The 27675-nt window shown below is 22.8% G+C and overlaps 3 protein-coding genes across 4 annotated transcripts; all 3 read right to left on the minus strand.

The window, feature by feature from the left end:
* Positions 1–6889: 6889 nt before the first annotated feature.
* On the minus strand, positions 6890–16734 carry LOC128961471 (S-adenosylhomocysteine hydrolase-like protein 1). 2 transcript variants are annotated; one of them, XM_054307715.1, is made up of 13 exons: positions 16235–16734; positions 12595–12892; positions 12331–12431; positions 11240–11311; positions 10309–10339; positions 9466–9560; positions 9174–9397; positions 8941–9093; positions 8673–8838; positions 8354–8452; positions 8109–8256; positions 7908–8028; positions 6890–7068 (listed from the first exon to the last, which is right to left on the minus strand). In XM_054307715.1, exons 1-13 carry the CDS (start codon positions 16244–16246, stop codon positions 7062–7064), a joined length of 1527 nt encoding a protein of 508 aa, XP_054163690.1. In that variant the 5' UTR covers positions 16247–16734; the 3' UTR covers positions 6890–7061. The 2 variants fall into 2 exon arrangements, with proteins under 2 accessions (XP_054163690.1, XP_054163691.1); XM_054307716.1 differs by lacking the exon at positions 16235–16734 and adding an exon at positions 15281–15323.
* Positions 16735–17565: 831 nt separating this feature from the next.
* LOC128961400 (uncharacterized) lies at positions 17566–18281 on the minus strand. The gene is made up of 2 exons (XM_054307634.1): positions 17779–18281; positions 17566–17684 (listed from the first exon to the last, which is right to left on the minus strand). The coding sequence occupies exons 1-2, from the start codon at positions 18203–18205 to the stop codon at positions 17578–17580; spliced, it is 534 nt and encodes a 177-aa protein (XP_054163609.1). The 5' UTR covers positions 18206–18281; the 3' UTR covers positions 17566–17577.
* Positions 18282–18739: 458 nt separating this feature from the next.
* On the minus strand, positions 18740–20269 carry LOC128961181 (sodium-dependent glucose transporter 1-like; the record flags this gene model as incomplete). Its single annotated transcript, XM_054307387.1, has 3 exons — positions 20038–20269; positions 19082–19909; positions 18740–18987 (listed from the first exon to the last, which is right to left on the minus strand). Coding segments are annotated over exons 1-3 (1242 nt in total), but the record flags the coding sequence as incomplete, so codon positions are not given.
* Between the last annotated feature and the right edge of the window lie 7406 nt (positions 20270–27675).

A 27675-nucleotide genomic window follows, 5' to 3' on the forward strand; every position in this document is an offset into this window, starting at 1 on the left:
ATAATTGTTATTATATATTTATAAAATAATTAAACAATTTGCTAACTATAATATAGTTAAAGTGAAAAATTATTGTTTTGACGTAAGATATCAACAACAAAAATTTAATATTAACTTGAATATTAAAATAATAATTAACTATTTATTTTACAAATACAATGTTAAAGTAATATTGCCTTAGGCTTAATAGGKATTGGCGTTAATTAGTAAAAATTGTCAATAATTAAAATAAGAAAAAACAATTAATTTTTTAGATCTATTGTTTATTATAAGTTATAATTTATAACTATTAAAATTAATAAAACTAAAAATAAATTATTATTATTAGTATTAGTATATAAATTATATATATATTAATGGCATTTACATATATTTTGCAATAAATGTTGTCAGAAATAAAACAATTAATTTGATTAATTATATTAATTGCTAACAAATTGAAAATAAATATTTTAATAATTGATATGTACAGTAGTTGCAATATATCAATGTTTATTTTTTGTATACAATTACTAACAGCAAAATTACCGGACTTTCTACAGACAAATATATATATAAATATTAAAAATTGATATAATATATACACTATTTATCATTATATTAACTGAAATTATATTAATTGATTCAATGCTATTAAAATATTTCAAACTAAATCTGTATGATTTAAAATTACAAATTTAACAATAAAAATAAAATAAAAATTTGTCAAATTATATAACAAATGAGTCCATTGACTTAAATTATTTGCCTCAATGTGTGGTGGCTTTCATTAGATATCTATACACGATATGCATTGATTGCTCAATTAGTATTAATAATATCTATTAATAATTATAGTTTATTTTTATAAATAATTGAACCCTAAATATGGTTATAGACTATTAACAGTCAATAAATCAATAAATAATAAACAAAAAGTTTTTACACTAATATGATCAAAAGGCAATTATTTAGATCAATTTAAATGGTTAAATATAATTGAAAACATTTTTTTAAAAGATACTAAAATATAAAAATTTTCAAACAGTTTACAATTGAAACAAAATGTTTCCAATTTTTCCACAAAACGGACCAATAAATAGCATTTCAATGAAAATCAAAAAACATGCTATAAATGGATATAATTGAAAAAAAATTTTTGATACAATTTGAAAAAAAATCAGATACCTATCAAAATATGTCATAATTAACAGTAAAAATTGCTAATTATATAAATGATTTGCAACAGTAATTAACGTTAAATCGTTAGCACTTTGTTTTAAGAAAAATAAAAATATATTTTCAATTATTTAATTGTTTTTACAAACTTTTCGCTTCGTTTAATAAAAAATCAATTATAAAATTTTAGATAATTCATAATTCATATTAATAAAAACAATAACACTTTAATTAGTTTTGACACACATTTGAGAAACATCTTCAAAAAAAATTAATTATTAATTATTAATGTTTTCATATAAGTATGTATATAAATAAAAACTAATTTTTTCATAAATTAATTACATAGAAAATGAAATAAAGTTTTAACTAATTAATATGATATAAATAATTTCACTTTAATTAACTCTCTTTAAAAATATTAGTATACTTTATAATTCATAAAATAAAAATGTAAATATAAAATGATGTTTAGTTTACTTTTATTACAGTATTAAGCTATATCATCAAAAAATATTTTTCAAATAAACAAAAAAATAATGTGACTTAAAATCATGAAATATATAACATTTTTGTTATTAATTATTCATTTATTACTATTTTTGGTAATTGAATGCCGAAAACGGAAAAATCTAATATAAATTGACGGAAGACTTATTGGCAGAAAGTCTAATAGTTTTTATATACATATTAAAGGAAATGGAGATAACGGCAGAAACAGGTGAGACTGTCATAAATATATATTTAATTATATGTAAATTTATATTAATTTTATAGCAATGATATGAGTTTAATTGGATAATGTTCATCATATATTATAAAATATAATATATAACGGGTATTATTATTAAAGTTTTATATCACAATAATAAAACAATGACTTTATTTTTATACTATATATGAAATAGTTATTTTAGTATTATAATACATGACTGCAGTTTTTTTGTAAATAAATAAATATAAAAAACGATACAAAATCTAAATATGTTTTTTAATAATATGATATTAAATAATTTTTCATATATTTATAAATAAGTACAATATATAAAAAATATTGCATAAGCATTTAAAAAAAATTACTATCTATTGGCAAAACATGGATTTTAAATTTAAATATTTATATATAATTTATAATAACATAGATTTATATCGGTTCATATATATTTAAGTTTTATTTATGAAATCAAATTATATAATACTAATAATAGCAATATAGTGTATAATAATAAATGTTATTGTTATAAATAAACAATGAATAAATAAAATGTAATATCAAATCATGTGTAAAGATATCTATCAAACACTAAGAACTTGAAGTTTTTGTTATTTAAAAATAATAATTTTTTCCAAAATCTAAAAATCTAATATTTTTTAATACAAAAGCTATTTTTTGACTCAAAAAAACATTTGATATGTTTAGGGATTTAGTTAAACGCTTGAATGACTAACAAAATCAATGCACTTTACTTTCATTTAATAGGAACCCTATTTAAGTAATAGATTTAAATCAAATTTATTTTACATTTATCAGTCATTATTGGATTTATATCTTATTTGTTTATATCATATAAACTATTTGAAGATTAAGAGTGCCATTATTATTATGAGATATATATTTATATGTACGCTATTATTCATAATATCGGTATATTTAATGTCAAATGTGATATGTTTTGGAGATGAACGCTATGTTATCGCCGATTTGGACGACTCTGGTCACGAACTTCACGGCTCGGAGACTAAAAAACATTTGTGGAAAAAGAAATATTTGATGGCAACACCCATCATAACGGCTCCCTATCCTTCCTATCCATACCCACCTATAGGCGCCGGTTCACTACTTAAAAAAGTCATATTGAATGGTCTTTCGGGATACGTTCCCACTGTAATCGGAAACTTTGGTGGAGGGTATGTGTGACTGATATTAAATATACATTTAATTAAAAAAATTACCCTCTAGTCTAATCTAGTCTAGACTAAATGGTAATTTTCTAATTCAGTGTATATTAATATCTTTATTTATTTATTAATTTTTTATTTTTATTAATTTGTTGTTATTTTTGTTTCGGATTTATTAATAGTTTATTGCCATTTAGTCTACAGCTAGCTATCGGCTAACGGTTGAATTAACTGTGTTTTTAGTTTCATTTAAAAACAGGTATTTTCTAAAATATATAAAAATAAAATGTGATAAAAACAAAAATATAATAATTTTACAATTATAAATGTATTTAAAATACATTGTTAGCTATTCATTAACCGCCTAATAGTTGTTAAAATTTAAATTTAAAATACTCAAATTGAAACATTAATCAATTTCATATAAATAAATAAACTTTTTATATTAATGTAATTTTAAATTATTGTTTAATTATTTTTAAAAAACTGAATTTAWTAAAAAAAATTATTTTAAAGGTGTAAACATGTTTACAGTTTATAATTAAACTGTAAATTTTTCTAAATGTAATTAAAATACACTTTAAAAATATATAACTATTCATCAAAATGTATTTCTATTGATAATACAGTATAGTGTAGTGTTTGTTTTAAAATGCCATTTATATAAACTAGACTAACCCTTCAACAACAAAATAAATGCTAAACATATAATTAAATTCATCAATTGTTTTGTGTACCAAAACAAACAAACAAACAAAAATCAAAATTCATTTAATGAGTTGAAAGTTTCATTAAAACGATAGGTTGTCTACGGGTTTAGGTGTTAGACTCGACCCATATATATGTGCCAAATGTGATGCAAAAACCATAGAAATGCAATGAAAAAGACAACTCTAATAATAAAATTCAATTTGTTTGCAATTTTCCGATCAATATATTTGAAACAAATAAAATTTACGGCACGTGTAGCCAATTTGCACAGACAGACAAGTTTTAATTTCAAACTTCAAATTTAATTAAACCAACTAAAAGGTAAACATAGAATAAAGTAATTATTTGATTTAATTAAACTAAAAAAAAAAAATCTAATCAAATAAAATACACATTAATAAAATTCACTTAAAATACTTAATTATTTTTAATTATAAGTTAAAATTTCTATTTGAATGAAAACAGCATTTTGAGTATCGAAAACAGTATGACTGACCAAATCATAGGTTGGAAAGGAGGTTAACAATAAAAATTATGACAATTTAATTAATAACAAACAAATTTTAAATGATAAACAATAATGATTTTAAAAATTTATTTATTATGATATTGCTTTTTATCTTTATATTATTGTCCGACTASTATGAAATCAATATTATTAAGTTAATAAAATAAAATAGTAGTGATMTTAACACCAAATTTATATCTAATAATGTTTTTTAAATTCTAAATTTAATACACTATTTATTTTATAATTTAACATTTCTATAGCTATAATAGTTTATTGAATGAATGCTATATTAAAATTTGATTACTATGTTAATTATTATATTATTTGTAAAAACATTGAACTGTTTAATAATTTAATAATATTAGTTTTATTAGTTTAATAATTAAATAACTTTTGTAAACGTAATGTAATTTACATTAAAAATTAATATTATCAAAAGGTTAGAACTTTAATGATTTCAAATATATATAACTTATTTWTAACTTATACATTAAAGATTGATATCTCTAAAATTCATTGGATTTCAGTCTTAAATTAAATTAAACTAAATTATCACATTTTTAAAATCATTGATTACTAAATTTGTTAGTTTATTCAACAAAAATCACTAATAGATTTAATCCTTATATATTAAATATACTTTATATATAAAGTTGATTATCAACTAATTAAATGTATAATAATTTAAGATAAGTTTGATAAAAACAAATTATTAAGTACTGACATCTAAACAGTCATAATTCAAATCATATTTTTTTATTTTAAAGTATTTTAAAGTTTTATAAATATTAATTGATAATTTGTAAATTTGAAATAATCAAAATAGTGAGTTCATTGGGTAATAAAACATTATTGTTAAATACACTCAACAACAGTATAGCGGTGTCGGTATACAGTAGATGACATCCATTAGAAATTATTATATAACTAGCATTTAGTATACTATGGTTAGTACGCTATGGACGCGACGTCGACTTATCGCTAAAGATACCGGTGTTTTGTTTTTCAGAGATAGAATAGGTCCGGGAATTGTACCGGCATTTGAAAGGACAAACACATCAAACACTGGATATTTTTTTAATTACTATTGCATAACAATTATAAAAGTTTCATTTTTAAATCAACATAAATACTTATAAATACAAAACCATTGACACTTGACACTAACATAATTCACATGATATTTATATATCGTATATACTGTACTAAATAGTAGTATAAATGTCATCAATACTTACCTTACGATACATGAAATCACAATAAATTTACATAATTTAGTCATTAAATAAAGTACTAGAGTTTTCATGTGATTAGAGAAAATCTGTTTGACATAAATGACATTAATTTAATAAATGTATTTAGAAATCATGTTATGAATTAAAATATAACCACAATATTGTTAAATACATTTATAATTTGAATCTAAATTTAATATACAATACAATCGCATCATATAAATGACAGTTTAAATCAGTTTCTATAATGAATTTTCAGTTATTGTAAAATGCAATTTATGATAATGTCAAACAAAAATATAATAAAACTTGTCAATTATGCGTATAATAATTTTATTTTAAAAATTCATTTATTTTGACATGATATTTTGTTTATAATTTACTAATACATTATAACATTGTTATAAGGTATTTAACAATTAATTAAAAAATAATCATCAATTATATATAAAGCTAAAAAATAAAAATAACATTTAAAATTAATTGTAAAATATATAATAATATTCAATTAAAAATATCATTGATTATCAATCAATAATCACTAAAAAATACTGATTTATTTCATGTGTTTTTCAATTATTATATAAATTAGACAAATGCTATCCAAATATTTTGATAGTAATAAATGTAAAAATATCAAAATATCAGATACATTATCCAAATCAGTTACGGTATCAATTGATTCACTTAAATAGGCATTTGAAATAACTATTAAAAAAAATAATATTAATTAATAAGCTAAAACTTCATATATTATTGTAATACTACTAATTAACTAATAAAATATAAACTTATTTCTCTTAATATAAAAAATTAATTAATCTAATGCTAATTAATGTATTTCAATGATTCATTATTGAAAAAAAATTTACTATCATAAACAAAATTCACTAATTTCAATAATAACATCAAAAACACTAAATGACAATTAATTAATTAACTAAATTAAACAAAATTATTTTAATGCCTAAACAATGTAATGATTAATTTTATAACTGACAACATAAAAGTTCAATAAAATTAAAATAAAAAAACTTTAAAAATATATTTAAATTGTTATAAATAATATCATATGAATGTTATAAAATCATACGAAAGTAAAGAATATGAAAATAATTTTTAAATCAAATAAACCATTAGATCGKGAAAACATCGAAAAATAAACTAAATATCAATATTAAGGTATCTATAAAAAAAACAATAATATGAGCATATTTTTAAATATTATTTTAGTTAGTATTTATATTAGTAGTACTAAAAAATCGTTGAATTGTTTCACATAAAATAATGATAAAACTGAGATTCACTAATATTTTTTTGATGAATTGACATTAAAAGAACATTCACATCAATAATGAGAATAATTAGATTACCGTAGATTTTGCCATTTTTTATCTCTTATTTGTAATCTCTTAAATTAAATCATAATAATAGAAATAATACTAAAAATGTGATGATTATTACGATAAAAATTATTTGACTAAAAATTATGTCGAAATTCTTGTTAGGAATGATTGTAAGTGTCGATCGACTAAAATCTTGTTATATTAATATCTGAAATAAAATAATAACACCAAAAAAATTGTTAGACATATACAGTATAATTATAATCAATAAATATTGTACTGCATATATAATATGTATATATTGACTAAAGTAAAGTATATTATTATATATACAGTACAGTACAACACAAGTTATCCTAAATCTCATATAAAATCATATGTTTATATAGTGTAGGCAACGGTGAAAAAATAGGATCAAATATTTGTAGAGTAATGCAATTTTTTTAACGATAACTAAAATATATTTAAAAGCGATATTATACTAATAAAAAATATGTATTATTGAAAAATATGGAACAGTTAGAGAGTTGCTTATTTTATTTGCAAATATAGCTAGTTCAGTTTTGTAACCATTAATGACAAATAACACAAATTCACTTAAATATATATATATATATATATATATATATATATATCTAAAAATAGTGATAGAATATTGTTTATGTATTTATGTAGAAAAAAAAGATTATTCAAGTGTATGATTATATCAAGTTTATTCAAAAAGTTTGTTTTTATAAAAAAATGCAAATGCTTTTTATCAATTTTGTTATTTTTAGACTATTGTAAACATTAAACAAAAAATACTTCACACTTAATTTTAAATGAAATATTGTTAAATAAATATTGATATTAAATTTTGTATTATTATTATTATAAATAAAATATTTTCATTGCACTCTAATTCGCGCCACAATTTTTTTTATTGCCAAAACCATATAATCAATATATATATATATATATGAAGTATATATGAGATTTATTGTTGTCATAATTAAATAAGATTTTTAAAATTATGTGATATGTTATTAAATGTTATTATTAACAAACCTATAGTATTGAGGCTTAAAGGGACCCGTCTTTTGTAAGCCCATATACTTTGCCTGTTCATCGGTCAGTTCGGTCAGATGGGCGTCAAATGTAGGCAAATGAAGGCTCGCCACGTATTCATCTGTGGATTATCCGATAAATAAATTTTAATCCCATATATTGTAATTATTATTTTAAAAAAACTAGTCATCTAATTCATACCCATTTTCTTCGGTAAGAGATATACATCTGATTTATATCTGCCTACCGGTGCGTTGTAAAGCTCTATGAGTGCCAACGCTTGAGTAGTAGTAGTGATTGAGACAACAAACGATGGAATACTGGAACAGCTGAGGTTTACAAGACGTCCCTATTTTGTTAGCCGAAAAAAAATAATATAAAATTATATTAACGGAAATTTTAAAAAATATATTTAATCGTAAAAAATACACAATTTTTTTAAATACTTCAGCTAATAATGTTATACGTTTGCCGTCTGGCCATACAATTTGGTCAACTTGTGACCTAACCTTTTCCCACGTCAAGTCAGGTGTTCGCAAACTTTGCTGTTTTGGTTTAAAAATAAAAGATAAAAAAAATCTAATTACTATTTTTTTAATGCTGTTTAATAATTCAATGACAAAAAAATCATTGCAAGAAAATAGATTAAAAAAAGATAATAATATGTAACAAATTATTTATGAATGAAATGATATCTCATAGAAACAACTATAATAGTAATCATCTATTTTATAGATATATTATATTATAATAGCCGACACTCACGACATCGATCTCAGTGTTGGAGTGACCCATATTGCAGAGGATTGTACCGCTTTTCATACGATCCATATGCTCGCGAGTGATCACATCTTTATTACCGGTGGCACTGATTACCAGATCTACTTGACGTATAACATCATTGATTGTCACCACTTTGAAGCCATCCATACTATCGATGTCATCAAAAACAAAACAAAAAAGTATTGATTAAAATTGTATTTCATTAAACAAATATCAAATACCAATAAATAGAGAGACACTAAATGCTTACCAACACTGAAGGGCACAAATCGGATCGATTTCTGTTACGTAGACAATAGCTCCGACACCCTTAAGGGCAGCACAACATCCTTTGCCAACCTCTCCATAGCCACAAATCAGCACTTGTTTTCCACCGAGCATTACATCTGTAGTTCGCTTAAGACTATATTAAAGACACAAAAAATAAAACTAATTAAAAATTATATTAAAAATTCAATTAAAAACAAGYTTTATATGACTAACGCATCGACGATTGTCTCACGAGGACAGTAGAGATTATCAAATTTAGTTTTGGTAACCGAATCATTTACATTCATAGCGGGCACCGTTAGCTTTCCGTTTTTAGACAACTGGTAGAGTCGATGAACGCCGGTCACACTTTCCTCAACGATACCCTTTATTAGATTAGATGCGGCCGGATATCGCTTAAGTAGCAAATGGGTGGCATCTCCGCCGTCGTCTAAAATCTTTTTCAAATTGTAGACAACATATTAATTAGTAAATTATGAAACAAATTATAAGATCAAAGACAAACCATGTTTGGTTGCCAGGACTCGCTGCTAACGCATTGGTCAATACACCACCAAAAGTCCTGTTCCGACTCACCCTTCCAGGCAAATACCGGAAGGCCTATAGTATTTGGAAACAATAAAAAAGTAATTAAATTTTTATTTCCCGTAAAAAACTAAATTTTTAATGGAAATTACTAAAAAATTCTGGAAAGTTATATATATATATATATATATATATCTACACTTTTTCTCTTTCTTGTAAATAGTTTTTTTCTAATAAAGTAATTTTCAAACTAAATTGATTGATTTAAACCGCTGGAAGCATTCACTTAATTAAATAGGATTATGTTTAATTATATCACAAATACTGTTATATACTGTTAGTTTTTATATCAGATAAGTGTATAGAAAGTATTAACCGATAACAATACTATACATCTGTAATACTAGAAATAGGTCACACAAAACATAGGGCTATGTGTGAGTGAGTTAGAGAGAGAGAGAGAGAGAGAGASAGAGAGAGAGAGAACTTGGGTTTAAGTGTTTTAGCACACAAACTATTTATTGATTGATACTATTCCTGGCTTTTATATATACTGTATATAAAATTAGATAATTTCTTCAAAAAGATAGTCATCTCTATCGCCCTTAAAGTCTTACTGATAAAAATATATTGCATAATAAAAATATAATAATAGAGTTTTAATAGCTATAAAATATCTGTAATATAAACTTTATAATACTATTTTTCAAACTTTATACATAATTAATATATATATGAAACAAAATACAGTATTATTACTATTAAGCTTTATATACATAATAATTTGGTTAATGTATTCAAAATATTAACTATTTTTTCATACCATTTTCAGCGAGAGCTGCGGCCACTGTATTCTATAAATCAATAAAAATAGTTTAATAAAATTAATAAAATTTCATTTTTAATTAAAATACAACTTATAGTAATAAATAGTTGTATCTAATGTTATATTAAATTAAATGATTTATTTTTGTGTAAAAATATTTATTTTTGTAGGGTATTTATTGTATAATATATCTATTAGATTAGTATTACCGGTACATTGCCTGAGAAAATGCTATAAACATTTATAACAAAAATTTATATTAAAATTAATAATTATATCATAAATGGCTATATTATTAGTTTGATATTTGCTCTAATTTAATGCAATTATATTTACAGTATTATTTATATATACGGAATGTACTGTAATATATAAGTATCATATAATCATTTAATATATCTATTGAAAACAACTCCTAACATAATGTTGAGTGAGTGAATAAATCGTATAACAATTCACAAAAATATGTGATATTATAAATTTCATGTGATTTCCGAATTTAATAATAAAATATTAAATGAAAATATTTTCAAAAAATTTAATAACAGCAAAGATAACTAAACTAAATGTCTCCTAAATGTCGAGATCTCTCTAATGTTAACGATTTTCGGGACATAAGTAAAATTGTATGGGTTTTTCATAGTCAAGAAAATCAATAATCTTTTCATTTGTCAAAAATGCCTTTTCTTTTCGTTCATTCCCTTACTATCGTTGCCGTCACTCTTGTATTGATTATCTTTGTGTGTATTTGTTATGTATGTGTGTGTGACTGACTAAACTTAAAAGTCCGTTACATTATATAATAGGAAAATATATCTAAAAATTCATAAGCCTTAAAACACAAAAAACACATCAAACATCAACCATTATTATTATTATTATTAGTTATGAGAGACCCTCATATGTATATACTAGAGCTCATACATACCTGAGTGGAATATATATTACAGGCTGACCAGCGAACAGTAGCTCCTAATGTGGTCAGAGTTTCAATGAGAACCTTAAAATAAAAATTGTATGTATTGTAGATAAAAATATTGTATAAAATGTAAATTTCTATATATAAAAAACAAATTAAATTATCTAAAAATAATGAAACATTTTAAAATGTCATTCAGCATACAAAAGCAATTTAATAATATTGTGCTAAAATCTAGAAAATAGAGAGATGCATAATCTTAGGGGTTTAATATTTAAAATGTGTAAATTAAATTTTCAATATAATAAAAATAGGCATTTATATACTCATCATATATATATATATATATATATATATATATATATATACAGTTTATATTAGTTATATGAAAATATAAAAACATTGTAACAAAAAATGCTTTTAGTAGATGTTATTTTTTTATTGAAATTCTTGTATTTTATATTATTGCAAATAAAGTGTATATGAATTCTCGTATGAATCAAAAATCCATTATCAGAAATGAAATGTTTTCTTATAATACAAAAAAATGATGTCATTTATACTATCGAAATGATTATACCAACAAAGATATTCATAATCTAACTATAAATTAGATAATCATTGAATAAAAAAAATTCAATTATTTTTATTGAATATACGCACATATAATGAAAGTATTTTAAAAGATTAAAAGCAGCTTTTAGTACAATTTATGTAAAGCCTCCTATAATACTACTAAAAATATTTTAAAATATCAATATAATATTTTTACTTTTGGCTCTTATTGTTATTATTATTAAAATATTATTTCAATTGTGTTTATTTTGTTTACTATTGTATAAATATTACTGTTCATCAAAATATGTTAATAATGAATATACTGTAATATGAGATACAATGCCCTAATCCTAGGGATTGGCACAAACATTACAAAGAGTTTAACTGTTAAGAGAAGTTAAATGTTTTCATTATATTTCATTAAAATAATAGTATTAATAGTTATAATAATGAAAATAAATTTAATATAATACAAAAACGTGACATAACTACAGCATAACAACAACTAATTTAAAGTAAATTTAATATATGTGTATACATACGGCTGATTGAGCGTTGATATGAGTACAGCCTATTATTTTGGCACCTTTTAGTGGTTTGTCATCAGTTGCACGACTACGGAGAGCCATGAGTCCTGACATTTCTGTTTTAATTAAAGAAAAAATGTCATCAAAAAAATTACATACACATCACACTAACAAAATTATTAATGTATTTAATTCACTGACTATCTATTAATTGACAACAAAAATGACAATCAAACTAATGATATGAATTACAATATATTTTTCACTATCGATACCAACCTTTCTCTGCGACCTCAATCTCTCGTCTTCCGAAGGATGACTGACTAATATTTTTGACGCAAAAATCTGTGAACCCCTTAGAGGACTGTTGTTTCTTTTCCCGGGGCGACACTCCCGCGTCGTTTTCATCGTCGGACGACGACTCGGTGTACGACGATGTGGACGACTGCGAGGTCGACGAATTGCGTCGGGAGCGCACCGATGCCTGCAATCGCTCGGAGAATCGGCCAATCGGTAGACTCATTCGGCGCTTCTGGCGGTCCTTAAAACCGGCGAATTGTAGCACTGATTCGCGCACCTGAGGACCCAATTGTGGCGGCAATAAGTGATTTAATAGTGGAATTTGCATCGATAGGAAACTCATATTAGTTGCAGTTTTTTTATTTGTTAAATAGCACTTAATTTAAATCTTAAAGTTTAAGTAATAATAATAATAATAATAATAGTAAGAATAGTAGTAATGTATTGTCTATTTGTAATTTCACAATAATTTGCATAACATATTATTCAAATGCATTCAATAAATTTTATAACAATGAAAAACGACTATTAATATTCAAATGATAGCCTGTGGTATAATAAATATAATACATATAAAAGAGAAGTATTTATGAGTATTCATTAATAGTATCGATAAATTATCACAAAATACAAACTATTAGCAAACATAATAAGGATAGTTAATAAAAAAGGCTTAATAAATGTTGTCTAATATATTTAAACTCTAATTAAAAAAATAAAATTTTCAACAAACAATACTAATAATTAAATTTCATTAAGTGTTTCGCTGTAATAGACAAACACAATCAGACTAACGAAACGCAAATATCATCTAATAGTCTAAAAATACGATGACATTCAATGAATATAATTTAATGGACTATTTTATATGTTATATTACAAAATACAGATAAACAAATAACCAAACGGTAACACCAAAAACTAATAGTATTGAAGATTAAAGTCATTTATCAATAGTTACATTAGCGATGGTAATGATAAAAAATGACACAAACAGTACTCATAAACTATATATAAAAACAATTTTATGTAAAATATATTTTATTATATATATTGTAACAATAGTTAGATGTTTAATAATAAAAAACCCCAAATAGTAAAATAATAATATAAGTATAATAGTAATAGTATTATATAATAAATATACAAAATTATTTGGTAAATCCYTTTCCTAGTATAGTCATTGTCAGCAAAAATCAAGTTTATAAGCCATTGTTTTGTGTGTGTATGTGTTTGCAATATAATCTCAATATATAATATCTCAAGTGAATTACATAATAAACATCACTAGTATTAAATAAAATCCTTAAGCCTAATATTAGTTCAACAATTTTTTTGGTCAAAAAAAACTTTTGTTAAGTTTGTTTGTTATAATATTAAATTTAAAAGTCAACTAAAAAACATAATCCTTCAATACCGACAATACTGGTGACTCAAGTTATTAAAATAATAATAAATAAAAATAAATATATATATAATTTTAGATGAAAAACAACGAAAAATTGTAATTTTCATACTGTTTCATAATCACTATATATTTTTGCTATAAATATATATATGATATATAAGTATAGAAATATTTGTCGTGCTTTTAATAAATATATCCTCATTCATAACGACAACTTATTTTATTATTATGTATAACATGTACTCTCCCTCTCTCTCTCTAAATGAATAAACATATGATAAAACTAATAATACATTAAAAATAGCATTAGATCTAACAAATATTTACACTAATATTCAACTACTGTATTGTAATATATTTTTGTCATTAAATAAATTATTTAATACTATTTATACGCCAATATAACAATAAATGCCGCATAATGTAAATCAATGCATCAATTATTTATTTATTTATTATCTCTTTCTATATATATATTTTTGACATATTATTAAAATATTTATAATAGACAAAAGTAATTTTTAACAATCGTTACAACATTAAACAATTATTTATTTTAGTTATTTTTATGTGTATTAGAAATTTTTCATTATATCAAAAATCAAACACAATTTAACGATAAAATGCATAAATCATTACAAAACTGGATATTTGAGTAAAACATTTATTTTATTTTTGTTTATTTTAAATGTCACAATAATTATTCATTGGTTTAATTAGAAAATTTATTAATGGAGTGGAAGCGATAACTTACATAAATTAATATATAAATTACTATTATATTTTATTTTAATTTCTAATAAATATATATATATTTAATTTTCAAACAAATTATTTACTCATAACACACGCACACAAATAAAATAAAACCAAAATATTAAAATAAATTATAATTGTTTCGCTCTATATGTCAATACAGTATAACTATTGATAACATAAACATTTAAATATAATAAATAATTAATTTATGCAAAATAAATGACATTCAAATGGTTTGCAATTATGAAGTTGTTTTCAACTTTAAGGTTTCAGTTAATTAATAAATTACTTTCAGAAAAATTACTAATTATATATTTGCTCTTAAAAACCATTTATTAATTAAAAATAAATATTAGCATATAATCTAATTTAAATAAATAAATGTCATTAATAATAATATTTCAAATTTTATTATATTTAATAATATAGTACTAATAATATAATTCTACTAGTTAAAAAAATATACAAGCTAGACAATTTTCATTTTAAATAATTTACCTGGAAACCCATCTGTAAATTAGCATGGTGATTATTTTTATCTTCCATCATTATTATAATAATAAATTTAGTTTATAAAACAATAACGACAAAAACACATACAAATGTTATTTTTCTTTAACAGAATATATATATAATAATAATAATAATAATAGAAACAGAAGTATTGATAAAATTCAATTATTATTATTTTTTTTTGTTATATATAAAGTAATTATTAAATTATATTTTTTCCAACTTATTATTATATATCATTCAACCATTCAATTCAATATTTATACGATAATACTAATAATATTATTAACAGACATACAGTGTGTTTCATATATGTTTGATGTGGATATGTCAGAGAGTAAGAGTGTGTGTATGTGTTATAAGTTGTATAATATTTTTATATTTATATTTAAAAAAATGTGTGCAAAAGCATCAAATCATTAACAGTATTGGTTGAGCAGTAAGAGAGTAATTATATATATATATACTGTATATAACTTATATATATATATACTGTATATAACTTATATATATATTTATATATAGAGAGCAAGTTATATAATAAAAAGGGAAAAAATAAATATTTTTTATTAACACAAAATATTTATGCAATTATTATTATAGACATTAATAAATACATATATTTAATAAAAAACAGCACAAAAACAGAGTTAAAGACACAAATACAATAAATTGGGAATAAAATTGATTTATTTTAGAAAAAATTCATAGAATTATATATATATTATATATATATAGTGTAGAGTAGTAGACAATAGACAAACACATATCATAAACAATATTAATATATTTTTTAATACATATATATATATTACGGACACAAAACTATTAGATACAAAAAAAGTGTTGTAAAAGATTGTATTATATGTTTGTTAGACAGATATATAGAGAGTCGGGAAGAGCTTTAAATAAGAGCACATCATATCCTAAATGGCATACCTTTATAACCATATAATACAGTTATATATGACTGGCGCCACCGTCACCAACACATGCCATGACCGTCAACGAGATGTATAGCAGCATATCATACATATCTATTCAATATAGATATACACTAAASAAAACTACTGGTGCTATAGTTTAACAAAAACACTGTAGTATTCAATGTATTTAAAATAGTGGGCCAAACACTGATATATATGCCACACAAACAAACACACACACAGATAGAYAAACCGGGTAATAGATATGACACTTCCCTATTGATTATATATATATGCAATTGAGGTATAATTGATGGCAAACAATATATAATAACTGCACAATTGATGACTAATTTAATAGATATTTATTAATAATCACCGAAAACCACACACAAAACACTGTATACACTATAACATAGATTTATTAAAGCAAATCAATACTGTTATAAATGTATACAAACATGTGTTTAAACATTGTTTGTTACGCAGCCATAGCACTAATAGAGATGCACACAAATGTTSATCAATACATTTAYAATACATKTATACAATAACTTRSAATTTTGTGTATATTAATAGACAATTTTTTTTAATAATACGATACAATATGATATCGTATTACATTTGGGGGTATAGTAATAATTTATATGTAATCGACACAAAATTATATATATATATGACAGGGAAAACATTATTTAGTAAAATGTAACCATTTATATGAGTTGGACTTAAATTTTAATAATATTATTCAATATACTGTAGTAATASAGAACATAATTTATAGTTAAATAATTTTAGTAATACTATTAATATTAAATGTGTGTATAGAAGACATTAATTATATTTATAAATAATTTCTAAAACATTGTATCCGTATTTTAAAAGATACTATTTTTTTAGTCTATAATAATATAAAAATCTAAAAATATATTTATTTATTTTTAAAAAATATCTTCTGCAATATTGTTTGTACACTTGTATCATAGCAACGAATTAGTAAAAATACAATTTTAGTCCATTTCTTATTGTTGTTTGATCAGCTTATAGTCATATAGTACGCCAATTATATACAATATTAATAGTATTGTCATATTCAGCAATTATGTGGTGAATATTCCCAATTATTGTAGAATATATTCTAAATTCTATGACATATACTGACCTATAGGTCATCAATTTTATTAATTATTTTAACATTTATTAACTATGAAATTCTAATATTTATTAATAATAATAGTAATACATTGTTAAAAATATAATATTTATTATAATGTACCAACACACAAAAAAACTATAAAATTACTAAAGTTATAATAAATATTTCAATATATTTAATATGTCCATGGTGAAATTTTGTTATGACTCTGCAATTGCATAGTTAGTCAAACTAACAGTGACTGCAATGTAAACAATTAATTGGACGAAATGTGTGACAATTAAGACAATGGGTTCGGGTCTCCAGTCTATAAATATATAAAATTTTGTATAAATTATTTATCACTAGATATAATGATTTATGCAATCAATTTATAATTGTATTTATAATAAATTTCGTACTGATTTCCCTAAAAGGAAATGTTACGATCAAATATCGGGTCAACAAAATCATATCAATTGTGGTCATAGCTGTGCTTAAAATGAGACAACTCATGAAACGACTACTTGAATGGCTTGAGTAAAGAAGACCTGCYGTCTGTTTGAGATAAAGTATTGTAAAGAGACTGTAGAGGAATAGCCACCAATAGGAAGACCTATCCATCGATATGCTGTTCAGTGATACAAAGGCTGATCTGATGGCCAAACCTAACAATATGAGTATTGTGACAAATAGTATGCATATTGTGAAGCATATAACCCTTGAACTGCCAACAGATAAATTTAACTTTGTTTCTGTAACGGGAATGTCATCATTGATATCGTTAAGCGTCTCTATTTTCAGGTGCTTTGCCCCGACCTTATCAACACTAACAGACAAACCACTCATTTTTTTTATGACAATTTGATATATCTTATCAATTAATTAAAATTAAAGTGACAAATAAGCACAAAAAAGTGACAGCTTATGTAAGTAACAACAAGTTTGATGTGTATTTAATGATATATTAAAACGATAATACAATACAAACAATTGATTGTGACTACCAATTATCACATCATTATTAATATAGTTATTTGTTTTWAAAAAATATAAAAGCACGCGATTTTCAATATCAATGCCATATATTTTGGTGATTAAATTTTTTAATGATTTAATGTTATGTAAAAATTTATAAATCTGTTTTATTTCAATTATTTTTCAAAAAATTATTTAATTTATGATAAAAAATATATTAATGGTTAATATTTTTTTTAAAATATATAATATTTTYATATATATACAAAATAAAAATAAAATGAATACTTGTGCAATATAAAGTTTCTAAAAAAAATAATAAAAATAATAATTAATTTAATAATATAATTATAAATTATTTAATTGATTTCTATTAATATCTAAATTTGGTTTTTTCCTTAAAATCAAGTCCAATGAATTGTAAATGAGATATAAAATAGTAATATAAGACAATACACTAATTGCAATACAAGCGGCACTAAAATAGACTAAAACTATTGGTTCGTCCTGAATGTACGGCCCGAGTAGTAGTGGCGATGTGGCCGACAATATGCCGACGGCAAATATCAATATTGAACTGATTCGCTCAGTTATCACTATATACTGATCCATAAACGAGTACATTAGTGCCCACATCGCCGACAATCCAAAACCTGTGTTTTGTTTAAAAAAATATACAAAAAAAACAGTTATTATATCAATTTAAAAATCTTAATAAAGTTTTTTTTAAAAAATAATTATTATTACCGATTAAAATATTGCCGACATATATGGCAATCAACGAGTTTTGTGCGAATAATAATACGATTAATGCTATTAATATTGATATGTAGTGATAGGTGAGCATCGTTTCGGGTTTCAATTTGATAGCCATGAATATTGAGAGAAAGCGTCCTAATGTAAAACATGTGGCCATCATTGATAAGATAAAGGCTGCTTTTGGGGCACATAAATGCAATGGTATGTATTGATTATATGTTGGACTAAATTGAAAGAAACAGTTCTCGATGACTGTGAATGAGGCAAAACACAGAGCACTCAATGCGATAATCCTTTTCAATGGCGAGTTTGATGAGTCTATCTTAATACGGGTATCTTTGGTCTCATTCACATTAATTTGACACTCACTGCCTTCACTGTACTCATCAGGCTTCTCATATTTTTTAATCAGATACATGATTAGCATTAATATAGCGCCCAGCAATTGTATACTGCCTATGATAGCAAACGGTATGTCCAATGATGATGACCTGTCGATAGTCTCGATTTTGGTGTCGTCGTCATCGCTATTGACATCGCCAATAATGAATGGTTTGTCGATGAGTGGCCCGACAACACTGCCGATGCCAAATGCAAACAATGCCAATTGCAACAGCGGACCGCTACGGTCTTTCCACATTTCGATGACCCATACGTTGAACGTRCTGTCCCACGAACCGCCACCGAGACCGATGATAAACCCGCACACAAACAGCACGTAGAGGGAGGCGCGCGGTATGAATATCAATGCTATGCCCATTGCTGTTAGCAATACGATTATCCTAAGTTGTCGATTAATTTGCTTGACTGATCCAACTTTAAAATTATAAAGATTTTATTAATAATTTTTGTTTTTAATAATTTAAAAAATCAATCAAATAAGTGAAAAATTCAACAATGAGAAGGAATAGCATAATTTTTTTTTTTGAAAAAATAATACTTACAAAGACTGCCAATGATATAACCGACTGAATTGATTGAATTATAAAGAAAGACAATCTGCATGTCCTTCTGTTTAAAGATATTTTTGAGGTCCACAAGACACGGACCAACTGACGTACAGGTGATGCCAAATGCAAATTGTATGTAACACATGATTATTGTATACATTATTTTATCCCAATTTTGTTTTAGCTTTTTTGCAGGTATCAGGTCATCACTTAATTTGCTAATATTTTTCATTATTATTATTTATAATTTAAACAAAAAAAATATATATATTAAACTCAACTTTTAAAAATTATTTAAAAAAATAAATTTTTCCATAAATGTTTACATCACTCATTTCAAATCCAAATCATTTACTTATTAAAAAAAATTTATAAAAATTTAATAAAATGATAAACTTGTTAAGTGTCAATGTAATTGTAACAAAATTTTTGTAAACTTTATAAAAATGATGGCTTATGCATAATAATTTACAATAATAACTATATATTAATCATCTATAAGTCTTATCTGATAACTTGTTATCATTAATTAGGCAGTGATTTATCAAATTAAAAATATATGAATGTTTTATATTATTAAAGTTATATTTTTTTAAATTATATAAAATTTTAACAGTGTATGAATTTAATTAAAACAATTAATACTAATATTAGATATTAAAAGTGATATCTTTATATATCTAGAAAAATATGTTGTACTTAATTGTTACCTTTTATTTTATTTTTAGCTAAATCAGTACTTTTATATGTGTTTATATTTTTTTGTATATCAATTATTTGCCAATCGATTGTTCTTAAGTGATAATATGATTGTTATAATAATAATAATAATAATTAATTTTACTGTATTTTCTAGGAAGTTTGCGATATAAATAAATAGTAATAATCTACAATTAAATTAAATATAAATATTAACTTACCGTAATTGTAATGAAAAATTATATCTTGTAATAATCATTATTGTTAATTTTTCTTTGTGTAATTTTGATATTGTTTTTTAGGTAATATAATACATAATATTTTAAATTAATTATAAAACTGATGTTGGAATAACAACTATTATATATATATTAAATAAATATCATAAATTTAATAACAACGTCAATTGACATTAAATGACATAAGATATTTACAGTATATATATATATACAGTAACTACCGGTGATAATTTGAAATTTCTAATCAATTTTTTTGAGAAGAAAATTTCTGGAAAGTTTACTAACTGATAAATTTCCATTGAATTTATTATTATAAGAATAATATACTTTATAACTTTACTATACTAAATTGTATACTATGTGTATACTAAAATATACTTTATAAGTTAATTGTATTTAAAATTTTATTTTTGTAAAATATTTATTTCAATTTAGTTTATAATATTAAATGAATATAATGATAAAAGATTGAATATGCAAAAGATTACTAAATATGTGAAAACAATGATTTTATAACTATTTGTTTTTGTTAGAAATTAATTTGGGATAACAAATGTAGAAAAATTAAAATTAATAGGTATATTATAAACAAACAAAAAAATATTAGAAACTTTCTAGAAATTTTATAAAAATTACCTCTTTTTCTTCATTTATATACAAAAAAATATTCAGAAAATATTAATAAAATAAAATAATATTATAAAGTATGATAATATCATAATTTATAATTAATATATATTTATTGCATGATTTTGAAACAAATTCTTTGTTAATCACTAATAACACATGTGTACATTAATTGATATTATTATTAATAATTATTAATAATAGTTTAACAGGTGCATTAACTATTACTATTTGATTTTTATTAATATTTATAATTTTATTACGGTGTATAGTAATTATATTTTTAATTATCAATTTTTTAAATGATAAGACATTGCAAATATTAATTTTAATCAAACAAAGTAATATGTAGATAATTTGTACGTAATTTTAAAAACTCATTAATAATTATTGAATAGAAGTAGAGTATAAACATGAATAAGATAACAATAATTTTTATATATTATTTTTGACTAAAACCAATGATAACATTGAATATAATAAAAATAACTAAACAATAAATGGCTAAAATGATATTCATATAGACTAAAGACAATGGTTGGGCTTCAATAAATTGTCCGCATATTACAGGAAATACAGCTGAGGTTAGACCAGCCATACAGGTGCACATACCTGTCGTCATATTGGTTAACGTAATGTGAGATTCAAAGAATGTATACGAAGAGGGATAGACTGTCGAGAAGCCGATTCCCAATAAAATGACTGCAATTATTAGCAATGTTTGAGACGTTTCATTGTTTTGATAGATAAATAGCGGAATATTAGCGATAACTGTAAAGACAAAGTTAACGTACAAATAGTTTTTGGTCCAAAATTTGATGGACACTATGAAATTGATGGCACGAAACACTGTAAAGCCAGCGATCAATAATGTAAATATGAGTGCACCCTCTTTGGCCGATATGTTTAAATGTGAATACTGTAGGAATGTAGGTATGAGCTGAAAATTGAGAAACTCTAGTCCAACATACGGTCCGATTAGAAATACAGCTAATATTTTATAGATTTTATCCCATTTGCTAACATTGTTAGTATTTGTACTACAATTTTGTTTTACGGGAGGTATATATCGACAATAGATATACAATATTAGTAGAAGTAATGACGAAATAAATAATAAAATACCGTTTATAATAAATGGTATAATTAGTTGAGAAGTTTTTGAATTTGTCTTAATTTGTTGCAAATTATTTATATCATTTATATCGTATATATTATCTAATAATGATATGTCGTTTGATTTTTTCTTTATATCAATATCTGCTAAAAATGGACTATCAATGAGTGGCGCCAAACATATTCCCAACGCAAAGAAAACCTGATATCCGGCCAAATAAAAACCCGATTYATCGCCCCATAACTCAATCAACCAAACTACCAGAGCCGTGTCTACACCTGTGTGTAAAAAATAATTGATTTACTATTTTTGAAAATAAATTTACCTCCAGCTCCAAATCCACAAATTGCTGACAGTGTGAACATTGAACCCAAATTAGGACAAACGGGTATTACTGTTATTGTAATTGCCATCATTATAAATATACATATTAATACAAGCTGTCGATTAATATAATTAAAAATGATACTATCTATTAAAAGATTAAAAGTTTTATTTATTAACCATAATTAGATTTATCTGTATATACATATAACTTGTGATTAATAAATTATTACAATTACTTACTAAATATAGCGCCAATTGTGTATCCGATATAAAAGCAAAAAAATATAAATGACATAACATTTGTTGTTGTATTCAATTTGATGGTCAGTTCGCTGAGTGCCGGACTTATTATGCTTATAATCAGACCCTTGAAAATCAATTTTTTTAAATAAATAAATTGTTAAATAAATAAGTATTTTATAAATATAAAAACTTACGTAAGAAAATGTAGCATAAAATAAAACGAGTGAATAAATAATTTTAGTTTTCTTTTTCATTAAACACTTGCCATTATTTATGTTATTATTATTGTTATTATCATTTAAATAAAAAATTTGTTTCATTTTAATAATTTATTTATAAATTTAATTTTTTAAAAATACTYTTCATATAATTTTTTTTATATAAAATTTAAAAACTAAATTAACAAATCATTGTATTAAACATATTCTATATTTATATAATAAAAAATATGATCTATTAGATTGTGGTCAAAATTAATCATCAAAAAACAAATTGTTTATATAAGCAAAAATCAATGTCAATAATGATATGACAATGATTTATAAGCACAGATTTCTACAATAGTTAGTGTATATTTGATTTTGAATTTTGATAATTTTAATTAATTATTAGTAAACACAAACAAATAAATAATGAAACAATATTTAATGTAAAACACTTATGTCAATATTTATTTTTACCTACTGTGCTATTTGTTACTAATTTGTTATTAAAATTAATTTAAAAAATAAAATTTAATTCAGATATTTTTTTATCAAAAGTTGAACATTTTAAATTTATTAATTTTAAATTAATTTTATAGAGTGATGAAATTATGCAAAAATCAATAATAATTTATTAACATCTGATTTTTTTTAAATAAAACAATTAATTGTTTTGTATTTTTCATTTAGATGTTAATTTATTAATATAAGAATTATATATTATATTAATTAATAGTAATAAATAACAATTATATGTATCTGTAAGTAGTAATAAAAATACTGTATAAGAAAATGAAACGCTATAACAAAAAATATAATTATAATATATTACATATACTGTATTTATATTAATAATTTATTAATATTATATTATTATAAAATAATAGGCAATGTTTTGATTAGTGACATAGAAAATTTAAATTTTATTAGTTTATTGTATAATAATGATAATAATAAAAACAATATAAACGTAAATATAGAATTGTTTTTTATTTTTATATAATATACAGCACTACAGTTACAGTGTTATAATTATTTATATACCTGTGTATCTTTAAGTTAAAAAAGTTTAAATTATTAATGTTTATTTAATAATAATGATATTAATAAAAACAATATATACGTAAAATATAAAATTGTTTTTTTATTTTTATATAATATCAAAAGTAAACTTATTTACAGATCAAAACTATGTTATAATACATTTAATACTTATTATATAGTTTATTAAAAATTTCAGACTATTATCTTTTAAATAAATAAATGTTTAAAAAAGTTTAATTAAATTATTAATGTTGCACTAAAAAGAGTTTAAAAAGTTTACTTAATAATACTATGTTTTAAACGTTCACTATTGAAATATATTTGTTCGCTCAGAAATAAATACGTTTACAATTGAAATATATTTGTTCAGAGTGAAATAAATATTTAGTTTTGAACTACATTGAAATTTAATAATCTTTTAATACCTCTTAAATATATTAAAAATACAATTATTATTATTTATTTGGAAAGAAAAAAGTGCATTATATCATAAATAATTGATTCAATGAACTTTACAATTATTAAATAATACATTATTTACATATAACTATTAGTTCAATAACATAGAATTAATTTATTTTGAACATATTATAAATATATTTTAGTATTTTATATTTAAGTGTTTTTTGCTGTCATTGTACTAATACTAATACTATTATAACTTTATAATTTAACAAAAATTATTTATCATAATATACAAAAACATCGAAAATAATAAAAATAATGAGACAATAGATGGATAAAATAATATTCATATAAACGAGAGCSAGTGGATRATCGTCGATAAACTGTCCGCAAATGGCCGGAAACGCCGCTGAGGTAAGACCGACTACACACGTGCACAGACCGGTCATCAAATTAGATAACTTAATATGCGATTCAAAGAATGTATACATAGAGGGAAAGACAGTCGAGAAACCGATTCCCATCAAAACGACAGAAATTATTAGCATTGTTTGAGACGTTTGATTGGTTTGAAACACAAATAATAGGATATTTGAGATAATAATTACTATAAAATTWGCGTACAAATAGTTTTTCGTCCAATATTTGATGGACACTATAAAATTGATAGCACGCGTCACAGTGAAAGCGGCCGTCAATATAGCAAATATAAGTGAACCCTCTCTTGCAGGTATGTGTTGGTAGGAATTTAGTAGGAATGTAGGTATGAGCTGTAAATTGAGGAACTCTAGTCCCACATACGGTCCTATTAGAAGTACAGCTAATGTTTTGTATGTTTTATCCCATTTGCTAACAGTGTGTGACATTTGATCACTAATTGATTTTATGGGAGCTATATATCGACAATAGAYATATAAAATTAGAAGAAGTACTGATGAAATAACTAATAAAATACCGTTTATTACAAATGGTATTATTAATCTTGAATTATGTATTAAATTATTAGTCATATTTGATAATTCAATTGAATTGAGTTTCGGTGAAATATCGGCTAAAAACGGATTGTCAATGAGTGGCGCCAAACATATTCCCAGACCAAAGAAAACTTGATATCCGGCCAAATAAAGTCCTGATTTATCGCCCCATAACTCAACCAACCAAACCACATATGCTGTGTCTACACCTATTTGTGAAATAACATTATATTTTTCACACAATCTTATTGATTGATATGTAAAATTGATTGACTATTACTTCCGGCTCCAAAACCACAAAGTGCTGCCACTGTGAACAATGAGCCCAAATTAGGACAGACAGGCATTACTRATATAGTTATTGCCATTAAAATGAATATACAAACTAACATTAGCTGCCGATTAACATAATTAAATAGTATGCCACCTATATTATAGTGTATAAGACATTATAGAAATACAAATTTTATTTATAATAAAAATTATAACTAACTAAATATAGAGCCAATTGTGTAACCGATGTAAAAACAGAAAAATATAAATGACATGATTTTAGTGGTTGTATTCAATTTGATGGACAATTCATTGAGTGCCGGACTTATGATACTTATAATCAGTCCCTTAAAAATCATTTAATAGTATTAAATTATTTTTTTAAATAAACAATACTTACATAACTAAATATTGAATAAAATATAACTACTGTATAAAGTAATTTATGTTTTTTATCCATTTCTACATTGCAATCATTATTTTTTTCTCGATTATTATTAATAAAATAAATATTTTTCATTTTGCAATCAATTTTTGTTAAAACTTAAGCACTGAATGTAACACAAGTATTATCTATAAAAACTCAAATTGATATAAATGTATTTAAATGTTATTAAATATAATTCCTTGATTTGTAATCAAATAATTAAATTATAGTTTTTATTATATGATTTGACAATTTCTTTTAATTTCATAATATATTATTAAATTAATAAATTCTAGAAAATAATTGAATGTCATTCTYTCTCTCTCTCTCTCTCTCTCTCTCTCTCTCTCTCTCTCTCTCTCTCTCTCTYTCTTTCTTTCTTTCTTTCTTTCTCTCTCTCTCTYTCTTTCTTTCTTTCTTTCTTTCTTTTTTATTTTTAATTGTTTTTATTATTATAATAATTTAAGACAGTTATATATATATATMTKTATATATATATATATATATTATTTATATTTTAATGTTTATTTATAAATTGGTAGGSAATATTTATTTATTTAGAATTTCTCTAATTAAAATCAATTGGCAAAAAAGCAAACTATAAAACTTTAATATAATTTTAATAAAATTAACTTGTTAAAAATAAATCTTTCAAAAAAACATTAAAAKTTACATTATTTGACAACAAATAAATTYGCAATTATTTATTTATTTATAATTTTATTTAATTATTTATTTCATGATATGTGAATTCTACATTATAGTATTTATTGGTTAACAAATTAATTTAATATTAATGCAAATTAATAACTAATACAAGTGTAATAGAGATAATATTTTTTAAATCACATTTATAACAAATATATGCAATTCATAAATTAGGTAAAAGCAAAATACAAATTAAATAAAAGTAATTTTATTTGAAGGTTTTTAATAGTTGTAATTTGTTTATATTATCATTTTTAATGTATTGAGTGGAAGTGTTTCGAGTAATTTTTTATTATATATTGGAATTATTAATATATTACTATTACTATTCAATTATCAATAAACA

This window comes from Oppia nitens, unplaced genomic scaffold, assembly GCF_028296485.1.
Source record: "Oppia nitens isolate AA-2021 unplaced genomic scaffold, nextdenovo-longstitch-racon4-pilon3 scaffold5_pilon_pilon_pilon, whole genome shotgun sequence".
NCBI lineage: Eukaryota > Metazoa > Arthropoda > Arachnida > Sarcoptiformes > Oppiidae > Oppia > Oppia nitens.

What these genes read in the sequence shown, in the direction of transcription:
- LOC128961471 (XM_054307715.1), bottom strand. An exon ending in GTAATATATATTCCACTCAG is followed by an intron (nt 10,340 to 11,239) that starts GTATGTATGAGC and finishes ATTGATTTATAG; the next exon opens with AATACAGTGGCCGCAGCTCT. An exon ending in ATTTGTGCCCTTCAGTGTTG is followed by an intron (nt 8,839 to 8,940) that starts GTAAGCATTTAG and finishes TGACATCGATAG; the next exon opens with TATGGATGGCTTCAAAGTGG.